Raw genomic sequence first — 23,401 nt, forward strand, 5'->3', positions numbered from 1 at the left:
TCTCCCCGTGATCACAGACTTAAGTAGCATCACACAGAAGATGCTAACAAATCTCATAATTAATGGCACTTTTCAGGTCGAATGATTGTGATATTGAATCGGGTGAAATCCATGACCACCTGAATGACCAGCTAGACTGTTTCAAGAAGATGACATCTCTCATCAGTCCTGGCCAGAAGTGCTGGATTAAGTTTTGTGAGTACCGACTATGTTGTGGCCCTAGTGCATTCTCTGGACGTTTTCCAGCTGACATTGTGGTGTCAAGAAGGCGTAAAGTGTCTTCCATGATTATAGGCCCATCAAGGGATTGGGGGTGCCAATGTATCAAATAATACCTGTTTTATGTACAGGCTGCGGATAGGACTGGCTAATTTACCATGCTATCTGGGAGACCCAAGTCCACAAGAGACCCAGTCACTAGAAATGAGAGAAATGCTTTCAAACTAGCACACCAAACAGTTAGGCTCTGAATATATTATATCGTATCACCGAAATGTGTGGGCCATACTTATTGCAGTAATCATTGCCCCATAATTGCCTCTTCCACTGCTAGTCTTCTTGCTGAAAAAGCCATACTAATTCTTTGCAATTACATACTGAAAGGTTACTCCCAAATTGAATAAAGAGCATAGAGTTTACGATTATTAAGGAACACAAGAGCGGGAAAGAGACAGATGAGGCACCCGTAAATATTATACAAATCAAGTACCTTTAAAATACATGGTGTGAGTCTGCAGTAACGTGATAACACAATAACTGGCAATGCATAACATTTTTTAGGAACTATCTCAGGCATGGAAGGAAAAAGAAGGCCCAGACACGAGCCTGGAATAACAAGGGCAAGATTAGGATGTAAGAATAGTTTTTCTGGTGAGCACAAAAGGAGGGGAACTGTCAAAACTGACAGTTGCCTATATTGTGTGGGGACGTTCATCGGCATGAGTTGCCATGCCCGGGTTGTACTCATACAACAAATACATGTCTGAGCCATGGCATACTATTGCCACAAAATCATTTTTCTTAAGGTGCCCTTTTCAGGCAGGTGATCTGTTGATATGGTTACAATTGGCATATTTCTTAAGATTGCTCATGTATCCTTTTAAATGTTATTTGTAAACCTGTGAGTTGGCTAGACTATGTTCTTGAAGATAGTTCATTTCCATGCGCTTTCAAATAAGATTATTTGTAATTGATTGTACCTACAACTTTCACATGTGTGGGGAATGTATCTGCATTGTTCTGCAAATGTCACTCAGAGATTGGAAATTATTGCTTCCATGCGCTCGGTGGATACACTTGCCTTGTGCTTTCTCCTAATGAGGCTTCATTATTTTGTTATTCATTAGGTATGCATCTAAAGGCCTTCTTGAATGTGGATCCACCCAAATTGATGGTCCGTGTGTGTGTGAGCAATGTTTAGCATGAGCTGCACTGTTTAATGTTAAAGGTATTTGTACCGCGCACCGTCACCAACGGAGTTGGTCTCGGGGTGCTATGACGGATGTGCAAACGAGAAGGTGGGATGGGTTAGTAGGTGGAGCGGGAGTAGGATAGTGAGAGGAGTGGTGTTCTGTTAGCAGCTTCAACTCAGTATACACCGGGTACTGAGCTTTGGTCGGAGTATCGGATCGATGTCAGTCCTCGTGTGCTGTTGGTGCGGCTTATGTGTTGTTGCAGTGTTCTGAAGTGTGTGCAAGTTGTTGTGCGAGAGATGGTTGTGTGAGATTTTTGAGTGAGCTAAATCTGCAGAAATGCTGAGTTTTTTGTTAGTGGGTTATATGAAGTTTAGCATAATAACGTTCAGAGCTCTGTCCGAGTGTGGTGCTCGCTAATCCTCCCAATCCCATCAGGATGGCCGAAGGGGTTACGCCTGGCAGGGGTTTAGGTTTTGTAACGCTCACCTGATTCTCGCAGAGGCGCCGGTCTTGACTGGGCGACTACCGTATCTTCAAAGGTGATGTGTAGCACCCGGTTGGCTCTTTGGGCTGGACCTCTGTGCACTGTATGCCTGACGTGTAGAGTAAGATGTCTGCAGATAGAAAATATGGGGTTAATGAACTGGGGTTATTGGGGTGTCCCTATCTCTTTCCTCTTCTCCTCTCCTGTAGACCCCCAAAGGTTAACGCTCTCACCTTAGGTAAGTGAATGCCGAGCTCTCCATCTGCCTCGGGGCAGGGTGCTGTAACCAGTCTCTTCACTGGATAGGTAGCGCAGGCCTCTTGACTTCAGAGGACTGCTGTCCGTCGTTTACTGCACGAACGGTAAGTTTCGAGTCATTCAAATGTCTTTAAAGTCTTTAGTAATGATGTCTCTTGTTTTGCAGGGTTCCGGCGATGGCGGATGACGGGCTGAAGTGAGTTGAAGATGGAGCCCGTGTGATGAATAGAAGCGCCTGGAAGCACGTAAGTAAGCGCTTGTTGCCTGCTTCACTATGCGCTCTAACTGTCTTTTTATTTTGCAGGTACGAGTTCGGAGCGGCTGCAGGTTGCCGGAATACCCACTGGATTAGATGTGGAAAGGAGTAATGGCACGTGAGTATTAAAGTTCCCCAATGTCTTTAAACGCACCTTGTTTTGTCTTTCAGATGCGGGATGCAGCGCCGAAGGCCTCCGGAGCGTGCGAAGAGTTGGTAAACTTTTGTCTTTCAGATGCCGGAATGCAGTGTGAAGACCTCCGGAGCGCACGAAGAGTAGGTAAGCCTTTGCCTTTCAGATGCCGGAATGCTAACCTGTTCTTTCTTGTCTTTATAGGTGTTGCTGAAGACTGGATTCAGGATGGTAAGCCTTTGCCTTTCAGATGCCGGAATGCTAACCTGTTCTTTCTTGTCTTTATAGGTGTTGCTAAAGACTGGATTCAGGATGGTAAGCAAGATTCATTTACCGGGTGTGGTTTAAATAGCCTCCTGTAGTGCTTAGGTGTCTCCTTCCACAGCCACGCCTAAGTAAGAAAAGAGTTCCTGGTAAGAAAAGAGTTCCTGCCTTCCAGAAGAGGTCCAGTGTTCTGAATCTAGGGAGTGGCTCCAGCCCCACCCAACAGGAAAAGTAGTTCCAAACAGAAGAGGATCAGAGGCTCAACTGGCAGGCAAGTAAGCAGCATGGTCTGCTGAAGGTAAGTCCACCCAAGCATTATGAGCCCGGCGCTTCCAGCGCTGGGACTGGGCATATTTATGAGCCTGGTGCCACTGGCGCCAGGACTGGGTCCAAAAGGTCCCAATTGGGACTGGTTGGCACTCGGAACCTGGGTTATGGATCTGCTTCCAAGGGAGTTGGGAAAACCCTGACCTTTTGGAAGCAGAGATCATGACAGGTTTGTGTGAAGCGCTCCCGGTGCTATTCTAATGCGCTCTGTAAGTGTTCTTATTTGATGGAGTAAGTGTTATGGGGTTGGGTTTTAGGTTGGTGGGACACGCTTGTCGTTCTATTCTAACGAGCTCTGTAAGTGTTCTAATTCTGATGGAGCAAGTAATGTGGGATGGGTGTCGATTCTCCTCCTTGGGTGTTGGAGCAGGTGCTGTGGTCTCCTCTTACAAACTTTCTATCTTAATGTGTCTGCTGGGAGTTTTGGATATGGTACGGCCGGGAGGCAGTGGATGAGTCATTTATGTGATTTTGTCTCGGTCTGAGTATGTGATCAGTCTACAGTAGCCTCCTTTTGTGGCTATTTCTTATAATGTCTTATGGTCTGTCGTGGGGTCCGTTCTTTGGGTTCTGTGTATGTCCATTTTTGGGAATGACCGAGGTCGGTATCTTTATTCATCGTTGTTTAGCGGGGTGGCCGTTCTTGTGTGTCACTGTTGTAGTCACGCTGTGAAGAGCCATGATTTGAAGAGTTTCCTGAAGGCTAGGTGGTTTGTTGTGTTCCGTATATTCTTAGGTAGGTCATTGCAGGTTTTCGGTGCTTGGTGGGAGAAGGAGGATCCTCCAAGTTTTCTTCTGTACTCACTGTACTCAATGTTGTATCTGCTGAGAGAATGTGTGATTCCAAGAAAGCCATATAAGTGTTATTGATGCATCACTTACTCTGGGAGAGACAGTGTTCGTCTTCAACATTGCTACATAGTTGTTCTTTTGTGACGGTGAGGATGCCACCTAATGTCTATGGAGCCTTTCTTGTTCAACATGTTTAAACCCTGCAATGCTTTACCTTTGGGTAATATGAAATTGGAAGTTCAATACTGTTCACATACAGATTAAGTTAAGTCAAATCAGGCCATTAATGAGTTAATAAACTGGCGTGCATACAGAGTCATTGAGTCGGAAGATGGGTAGGGTGAGGTGTTCAATGAACGGTGACCCAGTCAGAGAGTTATTTTTAGGTTTGGGTTAGCGTACACAGTAATGTTTTAAGCATTCAGAGGTTTGAAGAGGGCAAACAACCACTGCCAGAGATTTGTGGAGGCAGTTGACAAAGCAGTCAGTGTAGGTTGCTTGAAGCAAGTGGACAAGACTCATGATATCAAGTGACAACTGGAAGGAAGAGCAGGAGGAGCTGGGAATCTCTGAGGACAGCTGGTGGGTGGGACATGCTCACCTGCCTGGGAAGGAGAATCAGAAATTCATTGAGGCAGGAGCCACACTAACCCATATCCATCACTTTAAGAGAGTGTAACAGATACATGCCATTGGGGAACCTTTGATAGGAGGCGTGGCTAGGAATGACTGAAGGGAGCTTGTGGGAGAGACGCAGGATGAGGATGAGATAAAGCCTTTAAGTAACACCAGGACGGAGGAATGGTAGGAGCCAGCCAGCCCCACGGGCAACTAGTGGAAGAGACCGGATTGCCTGGTTTTGCTTGGAGGGAACAGCTGAGATTTGGAGAAGAGAATCAGGTGACACACAAGACAGTGTCCATTGCTTGAAGTGAAACAGATACTACAGTGTGACACCTGGTAGGAGGAGAAGCAGCCACCTGGGCAGAAACACTTGAGTGAGTTGCTGTTGAATCGCTAAGGTACCCCCTTACCATTGTGCAATCCAAAAGAATGTTAGTGCGGCTGGGGGTATTGACTCAATTGGCATTCATAAAAATGAACTGTCACTTTATTATGGAAGACTATGGAGCATCATCTACCCATAGCCAACACTAGGTGTGATGATGGTGATTTGTCACCCGGTACATCACTGAAAATTGGAGGAGGGTTGTTTTGTGGTGCATTTGCTTGTGAAGGGGATAGCTATAGTAATGGCAGAGAGGCCTTTACCAGTTGCTATCTTACACATGCAATTGTGTGTTTTGCAAGTTATGTGTTTGAATCATGTAGTGTCTCATGATGATCATAGCACTTGTCAAAAGCTGTCATGTTCGCCCACAGGGCGCAGCCACACACTATTATTCTTGTGTTCTTGCACAGGGTGCAGCCAGTGACTAAGGGCCTCCAGTGACTTCACACGGCACAGCACACCCGAGACCCCTTAAAGGGTAAAGCACTAAAGCAACTCTGAGAACCAAAGCACAAACGACCCTGATATAACAACTTAACAAATACTATAATATACTATATTAATACAAACAACACTGCATGAAAAACCAACCGAACAACAAGGTGGGAGATGAGACGAAAACACTACATATGAAATGGGACCTGGGAAAGGGTAAAGCATTTTTGTGGGAAGGTTTATGCATGGGATTTTGGAAAGCAAGCAAAGTTTACCTTTATTAAAGGAGACACAAACAATTACACACATAAGAGGTAATGGCAATGTTTTCTTTTACATTTGGGGAATCTAACAGCACACTATCAGCACACTCGACAAATACTAAAACAAAGGGGCACAACAAGGTCCTACAAAAACCCACTAAAGAAGAAATCAGAAAAAAAACCAGCATCAAACAGCTGCATTTCGTCATAACTCCACAAATCCCTGCTCAAAAGCTTAAAACAAACTCCAAGTGTGAGCCTGTCCTGTGTGCTGCTTCTCTCACAGCCTAGCCAAAACCACATCAAACAGGAAGTGAGCTCAGCCTTATATTGAGGATTGAACTTCTTTTAAGAGATTCTAGGGCTCTGTTTGGGAGAGTAAATGTAAGGAATCAGGCCGAGAGGGCTCTGATTTGCTGGACGAGCTCAATGAATAAACCTGTGACTCGAAGCAAGGAAAATGGCTTCTGATTGGACCAAAAATCATCGCAGAAGGCCCGGAAGTCCATCCCAATTTCAACCTGGGATACATTGGCACAAACAATCCATGCCAGATTTGAGGGAACTGCCCGGTCATCTTTTCTAGGCTTCTTTGAGGTACAGGAAGTAGATTCCTTTTAATTACCCATTTAGTGAGGGTGATAGGAGTTGAAGAGTCAAGCCAGAATGTCTGTGGCAGATTATTCCTCAACAGTAATCAAAGTAATCCTTTGATCATATTTGTGTGCAGCCCAAGGACAACAGGCTCACTTTGGACAATGCATTCCTCCTTCTGAGGTATGTCCCTGTGGGATGCCAAAGTTCAGTGCGCTACCACTTCCTTTTCATGTGTAAAGTTCTCCATTAGCAAAAGTGGTCTGTGGTATGCGGTGTATCTAGATGAGCACAAATCCTTCTCAATCTAAAAGATGATTGCAACAATGACAAGCATGTGACTGGGTATCTGAGGTCCTTTAGTGTTGGGTGCAGGACAGCTGGCTCCCCATTAATTATGAGGAGCCAAATGTCCTGGTCCTGGACTGTGGCAATCCCACCACACTCCCCTTTCTGTGACCTTCTTTTATGGGTTTTGCCACATAACCTTTGAAGCCTATGTGGAACCTAGGGGGTGCTTATGATAGTGACGTCAAATCTGCACCACAGGGTAGGGTCATTGCTAATTAAGTCATTACCTTGTGTCTGTCATTTGCTTACAAGGATCACTGGTGATTACTTATACAAGATGTTGTTTTATCCCATTTAAAAAATAGCCTGTCTGCCCACTTTAATACAGGAAGTAAGTTAAAAGGCAATGTACATACTGTGCAGAATTGGCAATCAACATTATCTATGGTCTAAAGAAATGTTTCTGTCTTGCAACTTTTAGAAGACATGTTCAAAGCTTAACTATTAATCTCCACATTCTTTTGAAAGTTATGCATACTATTGCTTCAACATATGTGTCTTATCTTGTGACCTGTCATTTTCCTTTATGACAGTTATGACCAAATTCTAATTCAGAGTTGAAGCGCTGTAGCTACTCCAAATGCCAATTTGGGGGCAAGCCCTTTGAATAGCTGGTTGCCATCTCTGAAATGCTTACCACTAAATCTATGAGACAGCTCAATTGTTCATATTTCAGAAGGGAACTGAAGGGCCATGCATTGTTTATCTGGGACTTTAATTTATTTTTATTGAATTAGGTTCTCAACAGAAAACGTTTTTTTTTGTCTATTTGTTTTGTGTAATGTATTCTTTCAGTCGCTGGTTAGGTAATTGATGTTGCCTCTATGTCAGTGCCTTGAAGTTGCATTAAATGTCGTGTATGTTTTAAAGTTTACAAATAATAAATAAGGCCTAAACTACAGAATGCAAGCTAGTATGAAAATGCTAGCTGCCCGTGGGATGCGTCCAAGAGGAGCAGCACAATAAAGGTTCTAAAGACGCAGTTTAATCCCTCTATGCAACTTCCCATTGATGGAACAAGTTATTGCAACCGATGTATGCAGTCTTCTTTTTAGCATTTAATAAAAAATGGCATTCATCAAAAATTGGAAAGCACAGGGAGAAACGTAAACAACAATAAAGGTGCCAGAGGTGTACCTCCTGTAAGGGAAACAGCAAAGGCTGACCAAAAAGAGCAGACAGTTCACCTCGCAAAACAAGGCATAGTCAGCACACCCAAGACCATCCACAACAGCCAGCAAGAGGGACACTAGAAATGGAGCACAACAGAAAACACATGGATGGTGGGGAAAGGTTCTGCCAGAGAGGGCAGGGAAGGAGGGGGAGTCCAGGGAAATCCTGCCTGTGTTCCACAGGAGCAGTGCAAGAGAAGATAGCTTGGCGTTTGCACTGTAGAAAAGGGAACCGTTAAAGTTGTAAAGTCATCACTTTTGGTATAGTGAGTGATCTGTCATCCTTGTGCAACATTCCCAGGCTCCTTATTTCCCTTTTTTAGTTCCTCTTCCCAGAAGAAATACAGGCCTACTCGGTATGCTTAAGACTCCTTCCTTATTTAGTCCTGCAACTTGCCCCAAGCAGAGACACTCTCTGCCCCTCTGCTCCACTGAAGAAACATGGATGGGGTTGAAGGGTTTTTATTTGGATTTCCAATGGGCCTATTTGCTCTCCCTCTCTAATCTAGGGATGGGCAGTCCCACCCTTCCACAGAATTCCCTCAACCACTAATTGTTGCTAGTGATCGGTAACTCCTATTTTAAAACTAGCTAGCTTTCAGTGGTAACCTAAAGGCAAATGTCTTATATATCTAGCCTTGCTTATTGAACACTCTAGGGTTCCTATCTAGCAACTTTTCCTAAGTTATGATTAAAGAGTTGTGCCCTCCAGGTACACAGACCTTCAATCTCTCTCTGGTCCTTCTGTACTCTGATATTCCTCCTCCTATCTCTCTCTCATATTGCTGCCCCTTGCTCATTCTACTCTCCTCACTCTTGCTTCACCAGCCATCTCTCTTCGCTTTTCCTGGTTCTTCCTCCTCTGGCCCTCCAATGTTTTTTCTCTCTGGACTACCACCACCCTTTGATCTTCCTTCCAACTACTTTCTCCCGTAATAATCTCCCAACTCCACACTACAGCTACTCCAACCTCCACACCACTACTTCTCCTGCCTCTGCACCACTACCACTCCCTCTTTCTCTCTTTTACCACCACTCCTTTCATGCTACTACTAATCTCTCCTCCTCTCAACTACTCTACCTCTACACCACCACAACGTCATCTCTTCTCAACTACTACTTCTCCTTCCTTCACAACACTACTCCATCCCACCTTCTTCTCCGTCACTCTTCTTTCTCTCCCTCAGTCACTCTTTCACTCACTTCCTCCATTCATGTTACCACTAATTTCTACAACTTGTAATCACACTCACAACACAGTAATACTTTCTCTCGACAGCCAATAAGTCACCTTTTGTAGAAATTGCCTCTATGCTCCTTTGCACCATCCTTACTCCACCTTGTCTCTTAATCTGCCACCTAATATAACCCAAAACCCCACACATTCATGTTTCCTGCTTTCCAATATATCCACACACTCCTGCCTTCACTGGTTCTCCCCTACTGGCTCCCTGGGCCATTTGTTTTGTCCTGCCTTTCCCACACGGGAGGCGCTACAAACTGTAAAGCACATATAAACCCTGCCCCTTTCTCGCATGTAGGTCTGCTGTGGATTAGTAATGGTGGCACCCAATCAGAGTTCTAGTTCATGGTGGTGTCAAAAATTACAGCATGGTCATTCCTGATAAAGTTCCACTGTAGAGCTATGTTTTCGATAATCTGTCGCTAAAGCTAATAGTTTGTTTCATAAAGCAGGTGCGCAGCTGTGATGCAGGTAAGCTGTGATGCCTTAGGAAGCGGATGGCATACTTCTGCACCTTCAATGGGTCTTTTATTCATCCTGCAAAGCGGTTCTCTGGAATCCATCTGCCAAATGGGGTACACTCAAATAGGAGTCCCAGGATTGGCTATGGTGGTCTGCTCTCTCTCTCTGGTCCACTGCTGAGGCTGTTTATTCTAGTAGTTCTCTTGCAGTTCTCTATGGAACACTGAGGTATGAGGTGACCAAGAGTGGTACCAGAGTCAGTTGCATGGGCACATAGGTAAGGGATAGGGACTGGGGCTTGAACAAACGCCATCTTTCCTCTCTGGGGTAGGAATGTCTCTGGTTTCCAATTGGTAAGCCTCCCACCCTAGACTGAGAGGGGTCCCAATCTCGTTTTGATAGGGTGAGGCTACTGACACAGTCACACATGATAGCAAAACGGTGTCAAGGTAATGGCCATGTTTCCATAAATATTGTGATACAAGCTCCTATATATAGGTATGCAATGGCCCAGGCTGTTTGTAAGGAAAATATATTTATTTCTAAACACCTTATAGGAAAGGAAAGCTATTCACATGCTCAAAGTGCACACGTTGCACCAAATGTCAGTCTGCCATCTGAAAACCCATACAGATTAATCATTACAAATTCCTAAACAATGGAGATTTAGACTGTATGCTACAATGTTTTACGATAAAATATTGATTTAAATAGAATTCTTGTTTAGTGTGTCTGTTCCAAATCTAAACAGAGGGGATACAGAAGATGAGGACTAAATTCATAGAGGTTAATAGGAGGGTCCACATGATACATGCAGAAGATATCTTGCCTTTGCCTGCCAAATTGAACTTATTGATGGACAGGAAGACATTGTTCTTTGGCACAATGTAGTCCTAATGGGGCTTAGGCAGAACAGATAGAGGCAACCGAGATCAACTGGTAAAGCAGATGACAAAAGACAAGAATGCAAGGAGACAGCAGGCCACAATAGCAAAGAAGAATAGAGGAGCAAGGGGTGGGTGTTCAGCGATTCACAGATGGTCAAAATGCATTGGCCATTACTTGGAGGAGGGGGAAAATAAGATACATAAAAAGGCTGAACAGAAACGGATCTCATGAGGAATTACCAGTTATTCTATGGTGTTGATTTTGTAACCTTCACAATCATCATCATGTGGCTTCATATGGGCTGTTGCAGAGAGAAGGGTGAGGAGGAGGAAAACTATCAGCATCCTATACAAAATGTAGTGCAAACCGCTCGGTCTTTAATTCATGTTTAAATTATGGCAAATGTTCAATCTCTCAACTATCTAAGGGAAGTTACTTCTTTAGCTTTGTGCCTTCTTAGCTGAAAGATTTCCAACCCAGTCTGTATATTTTTCTAATGTATGTTTGCAATGGAGGATCACCAGCAGATATGCCGTATTGAGGTACCACTGTGACATTTAACAGTTGATCGTATATAAGATAAAGGAGCGACTTTTACCACAGAATGTTTGGTGGGTTATAAAAGCGTGGCTCTAGATGATTTCAAGATCCAGAGCACAATGCATAGTGCTGGGGTGATATTGTCTATGAAACTGTATTTCCATTAATCTTTATTGAAGGGCAAAAACAGACTAATTTTCTTAAGGGAGATCATACATTTTGAAAGATAGATGTTGGCTCTAGAGGGAAGTGTAGGATATACTTGAACCATACATCTTTGAAGCTTACATGTCCCATAATGTGTGATTGACCTCAGGCCAAGTATCTTGTCACGGCAGCCAAGCTTGGCTTCAAATGGACAAATCAGCATATTTGGGGGTGATACCCCCCATAATTTGAATCCTCTTTAGAGATCAGAAGAAGAAAGTTTCACCTGTATCTTTATTGGCCAGCAGCCTGCAAATTGTCTCCTGTAATAGAGCTACAGATAAAGACTCCAAGGAGAGAGCAAGACCCTCCCCTCACTAATCACAGGGAAGCATTTGGGTGAATTGCTGTTTTGATGCATTTTGCCATCTGCCTGAACAATGGTAAGCAGGAACCTGCACACTGGAAGTGGCAGCCCCTGCAAATGCTCTCTGGCAACCTTTCTGGCTATAAGGCTAGAAGAAGGACTCACCTTATCCTTTGACACCCTGGAAAGGGTCCCCACACAACCCAAGAATTAAAGGAACTGCTCTGAGCTCTGTCTTGCACCTTAAACCACTTGCAAGCAGACTCAAATGCTTCTAAGTAGTTGTCGGGCTGTGAATGGACTCTGTGATCTACATTTCGCAATGTATACTAATTGGGCCATCTCAACGCTGACTCGACCCATTGGAAGCAATAGACTCAAACAGTCTTGATTCTGACCTAATACACTGTCAATACAACCCAGCCCATCTCGACAATAACTCACCACCGCTGGGATTGATAACTCAAACCTCTCAACGCCAACTTGACCCAATAGGAAGCCTGACTCAACCTGTTTTGAACCACTGGAAATAGCACAGAAGCCTGGCCCATTGCTGCGGAGTCCTCCACAAAGACTATAAAGGTACTCATACTGGTTCTGTCCCCTTGGCCTGGTTTTAAGGGAATTCGAGATATTTAAGACCCAACTATTTACCTTTTAGAGACATATCATGTGAACTTGAACATTACTGCAGAGACTATGTCCTGTCTACCACGGTCTTCAGACCAACAGAGTCCACCTTAATTAAATGTCTGCAAATTCTGTATTTTCCTTCACAGCACTGGGTTATTAGTGTTTCTATTTATTACTTGTATTTTTAGATTGCTTAAATCCCCCAATTTGTTAGAAAATATTGTTTGGGCCTTTTCTTTATTTTGGTATCACAGTACTATTTTTGGTTGGGTGCTCCTTTGCTACCTTGCACCCCTCCTCAAAATTACACCCTGCCCTCAGCCCTCATCACCACAAGAGCCGAAGGAGATATTCCTGTCAGGCTGTGCCTGTTTCCTCTTTGTTTGGAATAACTGCTGGTTAAGTAGTAATGTTGGTCTGAGTAGGAGTTTAAAAAACAGTACTCATCCCTATAATCCTGCAGGGCAGTTTTCATTTGATCACACTCCAGCTGATTCCTTTGATTATTCTGCAGGACAATAGAACCTCCTCCGTTATCTACAAAAACTGCCTGTTTGATCGCAGTTACTCATTCTGCAAGAGTCCACCTCTGGAGTATTGATGGAGGAAGCACAACCAGACCTTAGTCTCCAAATTGAATTTCCCATCCATTGGCGTAACAAAAAATGTTGGGTGGTGTCCATGCGAGTCATGCTGAGGGGGAGCAACCTCCCCCAATTCCTCAAAAAAGTACAAGACGTACCACACTGCAGGCCTGCTCGGAACACCATGCATGCACAATGCCCATGATTAAAATACCACTGCAGGGGCACATGGACACTATGCTAGGAGAAGATGTATATATGTTCTTAACCAAAGTTAAAACATTTCACCTAGTATAAAAACAAAGGCTGATCCCTGAGCCCCAAATTTACCAGCCACCAGTGGCGGCGGGTGAACTGATTAACTGGACGGGTGTAAATATTGGGTCAAGTATACAAGAGCACCAAGATTAACAAGGGAGCCTGAACCATCAAAAGGTGTTTCGGGGTGGGGAGTAACCTACCCAAGGATTGTTTTGAATTATGGGTTTAAATGGTGCATTATACAGCACACTTTCTGGGGATAAGTGTGTAAAAAGCCAGATAGTTTGCAATCATTTTGTAAGATAAATCATGAAAAAATAAAAAAGAAGCAAGTCATCAACAGTGCACAGGAACATTTCCCTACTCATGTTCATGCCTCTACCCACTATATGTCAGTATAAAAAAATGTTCAGGCAATACAGTGGAAGTCTGCCAGTACTACCGCAATTAGTTGAACAGCTATAAATGCCAGATGTCAATCAAAGATAGCCAGATGATATTGAGCCATAAGTCTGGTAACAACGCATACATATTTTGGTCAATTTTCAAGGGTGAATCCACATGGGCCCTCCTGGATTACAGTGTGATTGTCAAAGCCACCTGGCTCTCCATCTGTCCAAACTATTTGGCAAAGGCCCCTCTCTTCCTTTGGCTCATGTGGTCTATAGACAGTCTCTAGTAACTTGGGGTTACAGATTTGACGAAAAGACTATTTTTGATGCCATTGAACATTCTGAGAATTCTAGGGCAGTCGCCCAGATACAATGGCCCCAGTGACAATAAAATATCATCCAGACATATGGTCGACATCCAAACATATGGTCTGACATATTGTGCCCCTTGTTTGCTGAAATTATTGAAACATATTTGGTTCCTGTATCTTAGCAAACAGCGTACATTATTCCAGAGCATAAAAAGGGCAATAAAATGAATATGTCTCCACCACCAGGATCAGACCAGGCTCACAAATGGAGTTCACTTGAGAAGATCATTCTTAAGAGATCAGCTCAGCTGAAACACTGCCAGATAGTGTTAGTGTTCCATGGATACAACCAGAAACACCAGGCTTTGAGGATGTGTTATTCAACAAATTGGAAATCCATTTTAGGAGCAAAGTAGTGTAGACTTAATCAATTGTGAAAGCAAAAGCAAAGTAATGTTGTGTTATGTTAAAGCTACTTACATTAAAAAACAAAAGGGATAAGACATATTTAGGATTGATTATTCATTTTTTCATAGATTATACATAAAACCATGTCAACAAGTACATGAATAAGAAAGCTGTATGAAAACAAACATTGACTAGCTCACCTTGTGGTCTCCCATACAGACATTTGGCCCAATATTGTCATACGTGACTATCTTTTCATCATTTTCAGACTAGATTGAAGGGAAATATGTATTAGTCACTGACATGGATATACGCATGAAGTCAAATGCAAATATAGGACAACATTGTGAATTGAATATTGGTATCAAAAAGACAATGTTGTTAATGTGACAATGCAGAGAACCTTTGTACCCTGAGCGTAACTCTTAGTTCTGGCATCTGTTTAAAATCATTTAAATTAATATACAAAATTGTTGTAAACAAACCATGCAACATATCTTATGTAATGTCCTTATATATGTGCTATATATGCTCTGACGAAATGAACAAATAAGTTAAATACATCATACAATGGAGTATATACAAAAAACGTTTTTTTTTTAAATAAAGTCAAGCTGTTGATGGCAAATCTTTAGACCGTCTAATAAACTTGTAGCAAAGAAACACACACTTTTTTCAATTTTTAAATGATGCATTTTTTAAGTTTAGATTGGGAATATTAGTTACTGAAGGAAATAATCACATATGGAAAATGTTACTTATGTAGTGAAGTTAAAAGTCTGTGTAAGACATTACTTCCATTTATCTACCATGTGTATACTTACACCAACAACTGGAGTTTCATATAACAGTTTACAAAATAAAAGGCCACCATTCCAATAATGTTCATGTCCGCCCCAGCAGGGGCCCTTGTATCATGCTATCACTCCTGGATGTACCATTGCAGCATTATGTGCAGGAAATTGGCTCATAACTGTAGAAGTGTTATTTTTCAAAACAAAATTGCTAAATGATTTTAACCATTTTTATTATTATTGTGATTTGGTTTGAAATATAGACCTTTGACATTTTTAAAAACAACCCAATTGATCATGCAGCATATCATACCGAATAAATTCATGATTGTAATACATACCAAAATTTTAAAAACAAGTGCATAGTTCCTAGCGTGTAATGCAGACAGTATAATACCACACAGAAAAAAAAACATAAACGTACACTAGCATGGAGTAGCCAAATTAGCTAATACAAAACAGTTTCTGTGATTATGCAACCATGTTGCATGAAGAATATAGCAAACTGTGCACACATATTTGAGTATTCTAAAAGTGAATTACAGACAGAATGTGAATTGTATGTTATATAACAGATTGATTTAAATTTGTTGACAGGCCTACACTTTATTAGATTAGCATTACCAGCAAATATTGCACAAATGAACAATGGTCTGTGTGCAGGTAACTGTACAATACTCAACTTAGTTTGAACTCTGGTACATCTAAATTGTATGCTTATGCAGAGCTGTCTTGAGGCCAATAATTCAAATGTCAGTTTTCTTGAAAACAAGTCCCACAATCAAACACTGGGACAAAGCCATTAAGGAGATCAATGTGCACAGGTGTGTTCACCGAGGCGAAATTCTTGTATATAAAATACAAGAACAACAGGGTAAATTAATTCCAAATTCAGGATGTCCATGGTCCTAATTTTATATTTTTAGCTGGATCGTCACCCTGAGATGATACTGATGAATATATGGCGAGATAGTAATGGCAACTTCAAATATCAGAGGTCTTAAGCAGATTCTGAGCCCTGACCTGGCAGACCGATAAAGCATTGTGTAAAAATAAAAGGTGGCTTCACAGTTATCAGTAAGTTTTAAAGTCCACTACTGGTTTGCTTTCTTTCGCATCTAATGAGCATTCACGCAACCTTCAATTGTTGCAGCTTCAATCGGAAGATGTTGTTTGGGAAAGCAAACAAAGTAGAAAGCCCGACAAATGGGAGAAAAGTTGATTAGGGCTCCACCTGGACATAACTAATGAAAACCCTCTAAAGGTGGCCTTTCCCGGAGAGAACTGAAAGAAGAGGTCTTCCCCAAGAAAGAACCAGATTACCCATAAGAGACTTTGGGAGCAAACACACAGACTGAAAGGCATAGCCCATTTGGTGGTGTACACTGGAGGTGTTGATGTCCCTATCTGTTCTGGGCCTTTGAAAGATAAACTTGAAGTGAGCACAAAAACATGCAAGCACTTAGATAACTGTACCAAGAATTATTTATATCAAAGAGGGCAGTACAAAATATTTTAATGGTAACCATGTTTGGAAGCCATGCCACTAAATGGGGCTGAGTAAGTATATTTAAAATGTATTGTTCTAAAATCAAAAATGTGTCTGTGAGTGTAATGAATTATTAAATAATTCCAGGGTTTCACAGAAGAAAACTATATCTGGGTCTGCAAGCACAGCAAACACGTATCTCACATATATTTGGGGATGATACAATTCTTGACCTGTAAAAACTTAAGTTTACATAAAAGAGTGAGTGTTCTGCTCCTCAAAGTGGAAATGGAAGGAGGTTAATGTCTCCCCTTCATCCCCAAGAAAATATTGTTAACTTAAATAAATCATAGTTTTTTCAAATAATTTTGCAGAGAAATAGACTAATGGCAATTAAAATAATGTTGTTCCTCTTCTTTTTCAATTTTATAATGTCATGCTTGTGTGAAGATAATTTGTTCTCCAAAATAAAAAGAACCCAATCCTTTAGAATAAGTGTATCTAAGTCAACCCTACCAAACATTCTGGTATCTATGTCTAAGCTAGAAACCAACAGTGTCAAACATTTTAGAGTTGAATCAGTTCTAGAAATGGAAAGTCATATGTTAAGGCAATATTTTTCTCTGACCCCAACACGTGTTGATGGGTTCCGAGAAAACTATGACAACTCTATTGTTTTCAAGTTTTTGCTAAGAATGGTTTTGTCTTTTTGAATCCAAAAACTGATGTCAATTTGTATCTTCTATTGCAGAGGATTTTACTTGTTTTTCTTGAATAGTTAATGCCGTTTACTTCTATGGATATGGATGTTTGTGTGCATTGCACATGTAAACATTAGTCAGACATTAACAGGCAGGTAGTGTTTCTTTCCTGAGACAAGCTGCCTGTATTGATGTCGAATATTGGGGGTGCCTTTACCACCATTGAAAAGTTGCGGACCACCTTTATTTGATATATTATTTTAAATAAAACAGAATATTCAGATTAAAAACCGACTTGTTCTTGACACAGATTTTGTAGTAGAATTAGTGGTGGGGTATTAGATCACAGGTATTTCCCTGTAAAAAATCAAACATTAAGACTTTAGATATATTCCATAGACAGAAGTATTTACACAACAATGTCTTTTTGGTGGATGCAAAGAGAAAATCTACTGGAATCAGGAATTAACATTAACTATAGGAATTAGCATTTCAGCACATCAGTTAATTGGGTGCATTTTGTAACTAAGTAGCATGTTCTATGAGACAGAAATATAGTATTGAAGTTGCGTATGCAATCCCCCTAACAGGAAAAATCCATGGTGATTGGGGCACTGCTTATTTTTTTGTTGTTGTTATGCAAATAACTAGTGATACTTTGCCCAATGAAGCTCATGACAATGACACATTTTAAACTTTTTTATAAGAAAAAGAAATAGGTATTTGCAAATCAATTGGGGTTGCCAGATTAGGGGTAGACGACAGCAAAGTGGGTTCCCACCTCCCTAGCCAAAGCTTTCCTATTCCCCACAATGATTTAAAAAATTGGCAAACTACCATCAAGTGATCCGTACTGTCTGGACCTATCCTAAGGATGGTTATATCTAACTCTCTCACTCGGGGACTTTGTAAGGGACCTAATGGTTTGCCTGGTTGTTCCGTCTCTTTTTTTTCAACAGCTTCTAACTCTCCTTTCTCTCTCTCACACACACCTCTAACCCACCTTCTCACTTACTGATCTCTCTCACTTCTCCTATCTCCACCCTCCAACTGGTCTCTCCCTACTCTGTATGCTCCACTTTCTGGTCTTACATCTCTCCCTCTGTACCCACATTCTGAACACCTATTACCTACTCTGCACCTTCTTGGTTTTTAAAGCTCAGCCTTTCCTGTTGTGGAGATCCTCGTGGCTCCCACTAGCCCTCTGTGTCATCTGTTCCTCTTGGCCATTCTGCAGCTGAGCAATTCTCCTAGGGGTTGGGGGGCTTGCTAGGAAAGATTTTAAGACAATGTCTGGCCTACCCCCCTTTCAGTCGCCATTCTTGTGCAGGAATCCAAGTGCTCAGGCTGCTCATTTTCCCTGGGATTCTCAAAAAGCTTTGGTGAGCTTTGTTTCCAAACAGCTTTGGGAAGGATTTCCTGGTCTCCCCTGTTTACCTTGTGAGAAACATGAAGGTGCTCTCACATATACTCAGGTTGTCGGTTTTGGATCCAGAACCTGGGGGTGGACAAGAGAGGGAGAATCACCTGAGTGCAGTGTCCTTGGAGATTGGAGAGAGTGTACCCAAAGGTGAGACACGGTATCCCCCCTCCACTGACCTACCCTCCCCACCCTTAGCCTTTATGGGCTATTGCCAATCTTATCCCATCCTTCCCTGTAGTTTTCCTTTAAGTGTTGAGATGAAGAAGCGGCAACTAGGAATAGTGCAGCATTCCTATTTTAAACACCACTCTGGTACTGGGAGGAAGAAGAATGGTATGGAGGCATGTAGCAATGAAGATCAGGCATGTCACATTAATAGGCTCAAACAGGGTCAGACAATTGAGGATACCCGATTTCACCTGCAGCCTGTTAGTAGTAGAACAGAGTATAAAAGGTGGAATCCAGAAGCAACTGAGAGGTGCATTTGCAGAAGGAAAAGAGAGCCAAGGAATTGGTGTGCTGAGGAGCGAGAAGCCGAGATTCTGACACACCGCTGAAGATCCCGAGAGTCTTGCTGAGGTGACTGTGCAGGACTGGGAGCCCTTGTGAGGGAAGGCATACAGCAAACGCTGTCAGGGAGCAGAGGCGGAGCCAAGAACGAAGACCGGTGTGTGCTGAGCAGAGCACCCAGCGAACTGGCGAGTTGGTTTTCCCGCTCGGGGAAAAGCCGCCGAATGGAGCTGCAGATACCCGGTGTCGGGAGACACTAGGAATGCGAGAGTGCTCCAAAGGACCTTGGAAATATTAACTGTCCATGGAAGTAGTGAAATATTACACTTTCTGAAAGTCATACTGAATTAAATGTGCTGTTTAAGCCCACACAATTGAAAACTGCATTTACTGAATACCGAACTACATAAAAAGTGCTATTCAAGGCTTCAAACTTAAAGTTACATTTACTGAAAACTAATCTGAACTGAATGAAAAACGCTCAATACAACACAACATTACATTTACTGAATATTGAGCGGCAGGAAAATCGTGGTTTGAATGAAAATAAGTAAATGCTGCATTTTTGAAATATTGAATGAAAAGAATGAAAAGAAAGCTGTTACTTGATCAGACTATGAAGTGCTAAAAGACTGCATGAAAATTCAAGTATATCAAGTAAACCAGTGCCAGAAAAGCATCTTAAGAATAATGTGAAAGATCTATAAGGGAATTGGAGAGTTGTCTTGAACAATACTGAACAACGGTTTAGGGGAAATGTATGGTTGTGTGACCTGTGATCTGTGGACCGGGTGGTCTAACAACTGTTTCCTATTGCAAACATCAAGAGTCAAATCACAGGCAAGGTATGTGGTTGCTGGTTGTGTGACCTGTAATGGGTGGACCGTATGGTCTGACAACTGCGCCTAGACCACAAAACACTAAGTATTGGAAAAGCAGCAAAGCGAGTATTGGAAAAGCAGCAAAGAAGTGTGTCTCCTTGGTGAAGCTAAACAAAGGACCAGTCCAACAGTATTCTCTTGTGAACTTGTGAACAGAGGAAACAAGTCAATTGCTCAGTATACATCTTGGTGAAAGGAACCCTGAGAACCAAAGGAGAGTATTTAATGTGGGGAAGGGAGTCCCAAGATGACAGTGTTGTAGGAACTTGATTGCATTTGAACTTGGGGAAGGGAAACCCAAGACCCTCTTTTGATGCGAAATGTGATGCCTTTGAACCTACAGAAGGTAACTTCAGAACTTGATCAAACCTCCTTGAAACTAAGTTACATTGGAATTGTATTGAACTTGAGACAGAAAACTCTAGATGAACCAAAATTGGCAGTAACTGCACATTTATTTTTGAACACTCATATTTGGTTGAGAACATTTCCCCACTAGATATTTTTGTGGTTGTGAGGACAAGCATAGGTTTTGACCCAGACGGACAGATTTTGGTTTGGACTTGTGGATACAGACTTTCCTTAGATTTCTCTAGGCAGGGAAAATCCCACCATAGTATAGGGTTAAATAGGTGTTACACCATCATGATTATTAATAAAACGTTGTATAGAAATCTATATCTGTTGTGTGTGTCATCCCTCTTGATAGCATGCCTGTCTCACACCCGGCAGTCCCTTTTCATTTTCAATCTTGATGTTATCCCCCTATTCCCACAGGGTCCATCTGGGGCTCGTAAGTGGGGTGTTTTGGATGTCTCATTCCTTTTGGGAAGGGATGATTTCATTCCATTCCATTCCATTCCAACCCTGGTCATGAGTCCATTCTCCTGTCTCTGGGCTGGGTTTTCCCAGTTGAGCCCAGGTGCACTCTGGGAATGGTTGTACAACAGTCTCCCACTACTTTGTCTTGTTTGCTTGATTCTGAGATTCTGGTCTGGCATTGCAGGAGTTCAGTGTTCATGAGCCCTTGTGTGTTTGGAACAAGAAAAATAGACCTGGCCAGTACAGAGTCTTATAGGTGTATGGACAGGCAGAGGGGTAACAATAGCTCTGCATGTATCAGGACAGTGTTGGGATTGAGGGACAGGGGTCACCCATCAGCTCCTCCACAAAACCCACTGCTTGGGTTTGACTAGCTCTGGCTGTACCATGATAGTTTCCCCTACCCCAGGATTAGAAGGGTTCTGATAAGTTCATATTCATGTCCGTGACACAGTGGCATTACATTGCTACAGAACAAGTGGACAAAATGGGAGTTTCTTTTTGTTTTGTAGAAGTCACAAGAACACTGACACCAGTACCTTTGTATAATGTCCATCCCATAATGAAACAGAATACCAAGGGCCTCATTACCTAAGAATGACCCCCTCCATATACAGAAAATCATGGGGTGTAAAGCCCTGTGCTGTGCCTGATTCAACCTATCTGAACAGTGCCAGGTGCAACCTGGGTCTTGTGTAATCTAACCCAGTGTCTCTAATTTCACAAATCTCTCAAAATGTGGCTTTTTCAACAACACCTGACCAAGAACTAATCCCAATGGATGCACATGCTGATGCACAGACCTCAACTCACAGTACTGCACTACTGTTAAAAGATGACAGCCCAAATGCTGGCTACCCACACCCTGTTCAGTGCCCTGTTGCTCTTGACCAAGATCAACGCTTCAAACAATAGCATACAAAATATGGCAAAATAGAGATACTCCAGCAAAATTAAGTATCACAGAGGAGTCACAACAGCAACGCTGCCAAAGTAGCTTTTATGCTTAGATTAGGTGCCAGCAGTTTGCAAATGAGCATCAGAACAATAGTTTTAATAGTGTTTAATGGTGTTTGAAGGCTTTAGATTGTGAAGCTCCCGATCTACCCACAAACATCCTTCACCTATTTTCTCTCTGGGACAGTTGCTTCCTCTATCAGTTGAAATATCAACTGAACTATGCCAGAAAAATGAAGAAGTATTCTAATTAAAATAGAAAAGTACCTAGCAACATTAAATGGCTTAGTGAGAGGTTCATGGACACATTGGACCTCATTACAAGCCTGGGGGTCTGGAAATAAGGGTACCGGTAGCAGCCTACAGGCACCCTTTCCAGACTGGCAGACGACAAGTATGCCTGCAGGGCCCGTTGCTCCCAGCAGGTCTGACCTGTCAGGGGCAACGGCCCCTGCAAGCATGGTTTTCATGGAAGCACCGGCACCATTAGCAACGGTGCCGGTGCTTCTGTGTCCCCATTCCCGTGGAGTCCCATAGGACTCCACGGGATTGGGGACTAACACTTGCGGCCGCTTGACAACCCCTACCCGCATGGACTTTTCCCGGTGGCACTGGGATATCAGGCAGCAGAAAGGTGTTACGTGGTTGGCGGCAACCCACCGGTAGCACCAGCGGTTACCGCCAAACTCATAATGAGGCCCAATTAACTCTTACTTCTACACTGTTTCACTACGGAAATGGTGAATTTTGTATGGGCCATGACCTGCAGAAAAGGTGCAATCTTCCACCCTTACAGTATTGCAGACATATTATTCCTATATTCCGAGGAATATAGGAGTTTGTTCTGCCCGTTTCTTCAACCAAAGACAAAGTTTATTGGATGCCTGGAGTCAGTGCCGGGACCAACAATCCCCTATGCCATTCTTCCAGTTATTGGGAAGCTCCTTCAATGGAAGACAATAGAAACGGTGTTCCGCTCTACATTTGACGCCCAAGTGAAGACATTTCAGTTTCACCTACTAAAGATGAGGTGGGCCAGACAGCATGCCCAATTGTCACATGGAGGAAGTGGCAAATGAACTTTGGTCCATTCATATGGATCACCCATGTAGCCTGGGAAAATAGAAACCATTCTATGGGATCGTTGTTCATGCCACTTTTCCTTTCGTAGTTCAGGTTTTACAGGAGCAACAACACTACATAGAAAGGACCATGTTATATTTTAGAGGCTTTCACAACATTCTCTTCCTGGACTATCAAAAATAGAAAGGGATTTGATCAAAGGTCTCAGCCAATTCAATGCAATGCTAATTTACTGCCTAATAGATGGGAAACAACTTATTTATAGATAAGCCCCTTTTAGGAGATGGGCTAGTGAGAATTAACCTTAAGGAGATCGACTGGATGGGTCTAACATAGTAGATTCATTCAGTGAAATTGGAGAGGTCTGATGGGGGTTTTGTGTTTTCAATACTTCCTTTTGGGTTTTGTCAGTTTCTTGTTTTTCACCCAATTGTAAAACGTGTTGTGGCTTCTTTCTTCTTTGGTGACATTACCTTCAAGAACCAGAACAATAAGATTTTAAAGGAAAACATTGTGCAAGCCACCAAACTCCTTCAGGGTATTACTCCTGACGGCGTTCCTATGTTTCACAAAAGGTATTTGTATTTATTAAATATTATGGATGTCATTTCTTACAGAAGTGATGCACACTAGAGGCAAGGTAGCTGACAGAATAATTCCCTCAGAAGGGTGCTTTTACAAAAGTGGCCTCATGTTGAGCCTATGGGTGCTGAAGGGAGGCTCTTGAGTGACATTGGCCATTGTCAAAA

At 42.4% G+C, this 23,401-nt stretch overlaps 1 protein-coding gene across 2 annotated transcripts in view; it reads right to left on the reverse strand.

Annotated features, from left to right (window-relative positions):
• Positions 1 to 23,401, reverse strand: part of INPP5A (inositol polyphosphate-5-phosphatase A) — a 3,154,590-nt gene that overhangs the window by 17,187 nt on the left and 3,114,002 nt on the right. For both annotated transcript variants that reach the window (XM_069611412.1, XM_069611413.1), the window contains exon 14: positions 14,193 to 14,261. In XM_069611412.1, the coding sequence (XP_069467513.1) occupies positions 14,193 to 14,261 (69 nt within the window). The remainder of the gene's footprint in view (positions 1 to 14,192; positions 14,262 to 23,401) is intronic.

Source organism: Ambystoma mexicanum, chromosome 8 (assembly GCF_040938575.1).
Source record: "Ambystoma mexicanum isolate Mex_15411 chromosome 8, UKY_AmexF1_1, whole genome shotgun sequence".
Lineage (NCBI taxonomy): Eukaryota > Metazoa > Chordata > Amphibia > Caudata > Ambystomatidae > Ambystoma > Ambystoma mexicanum.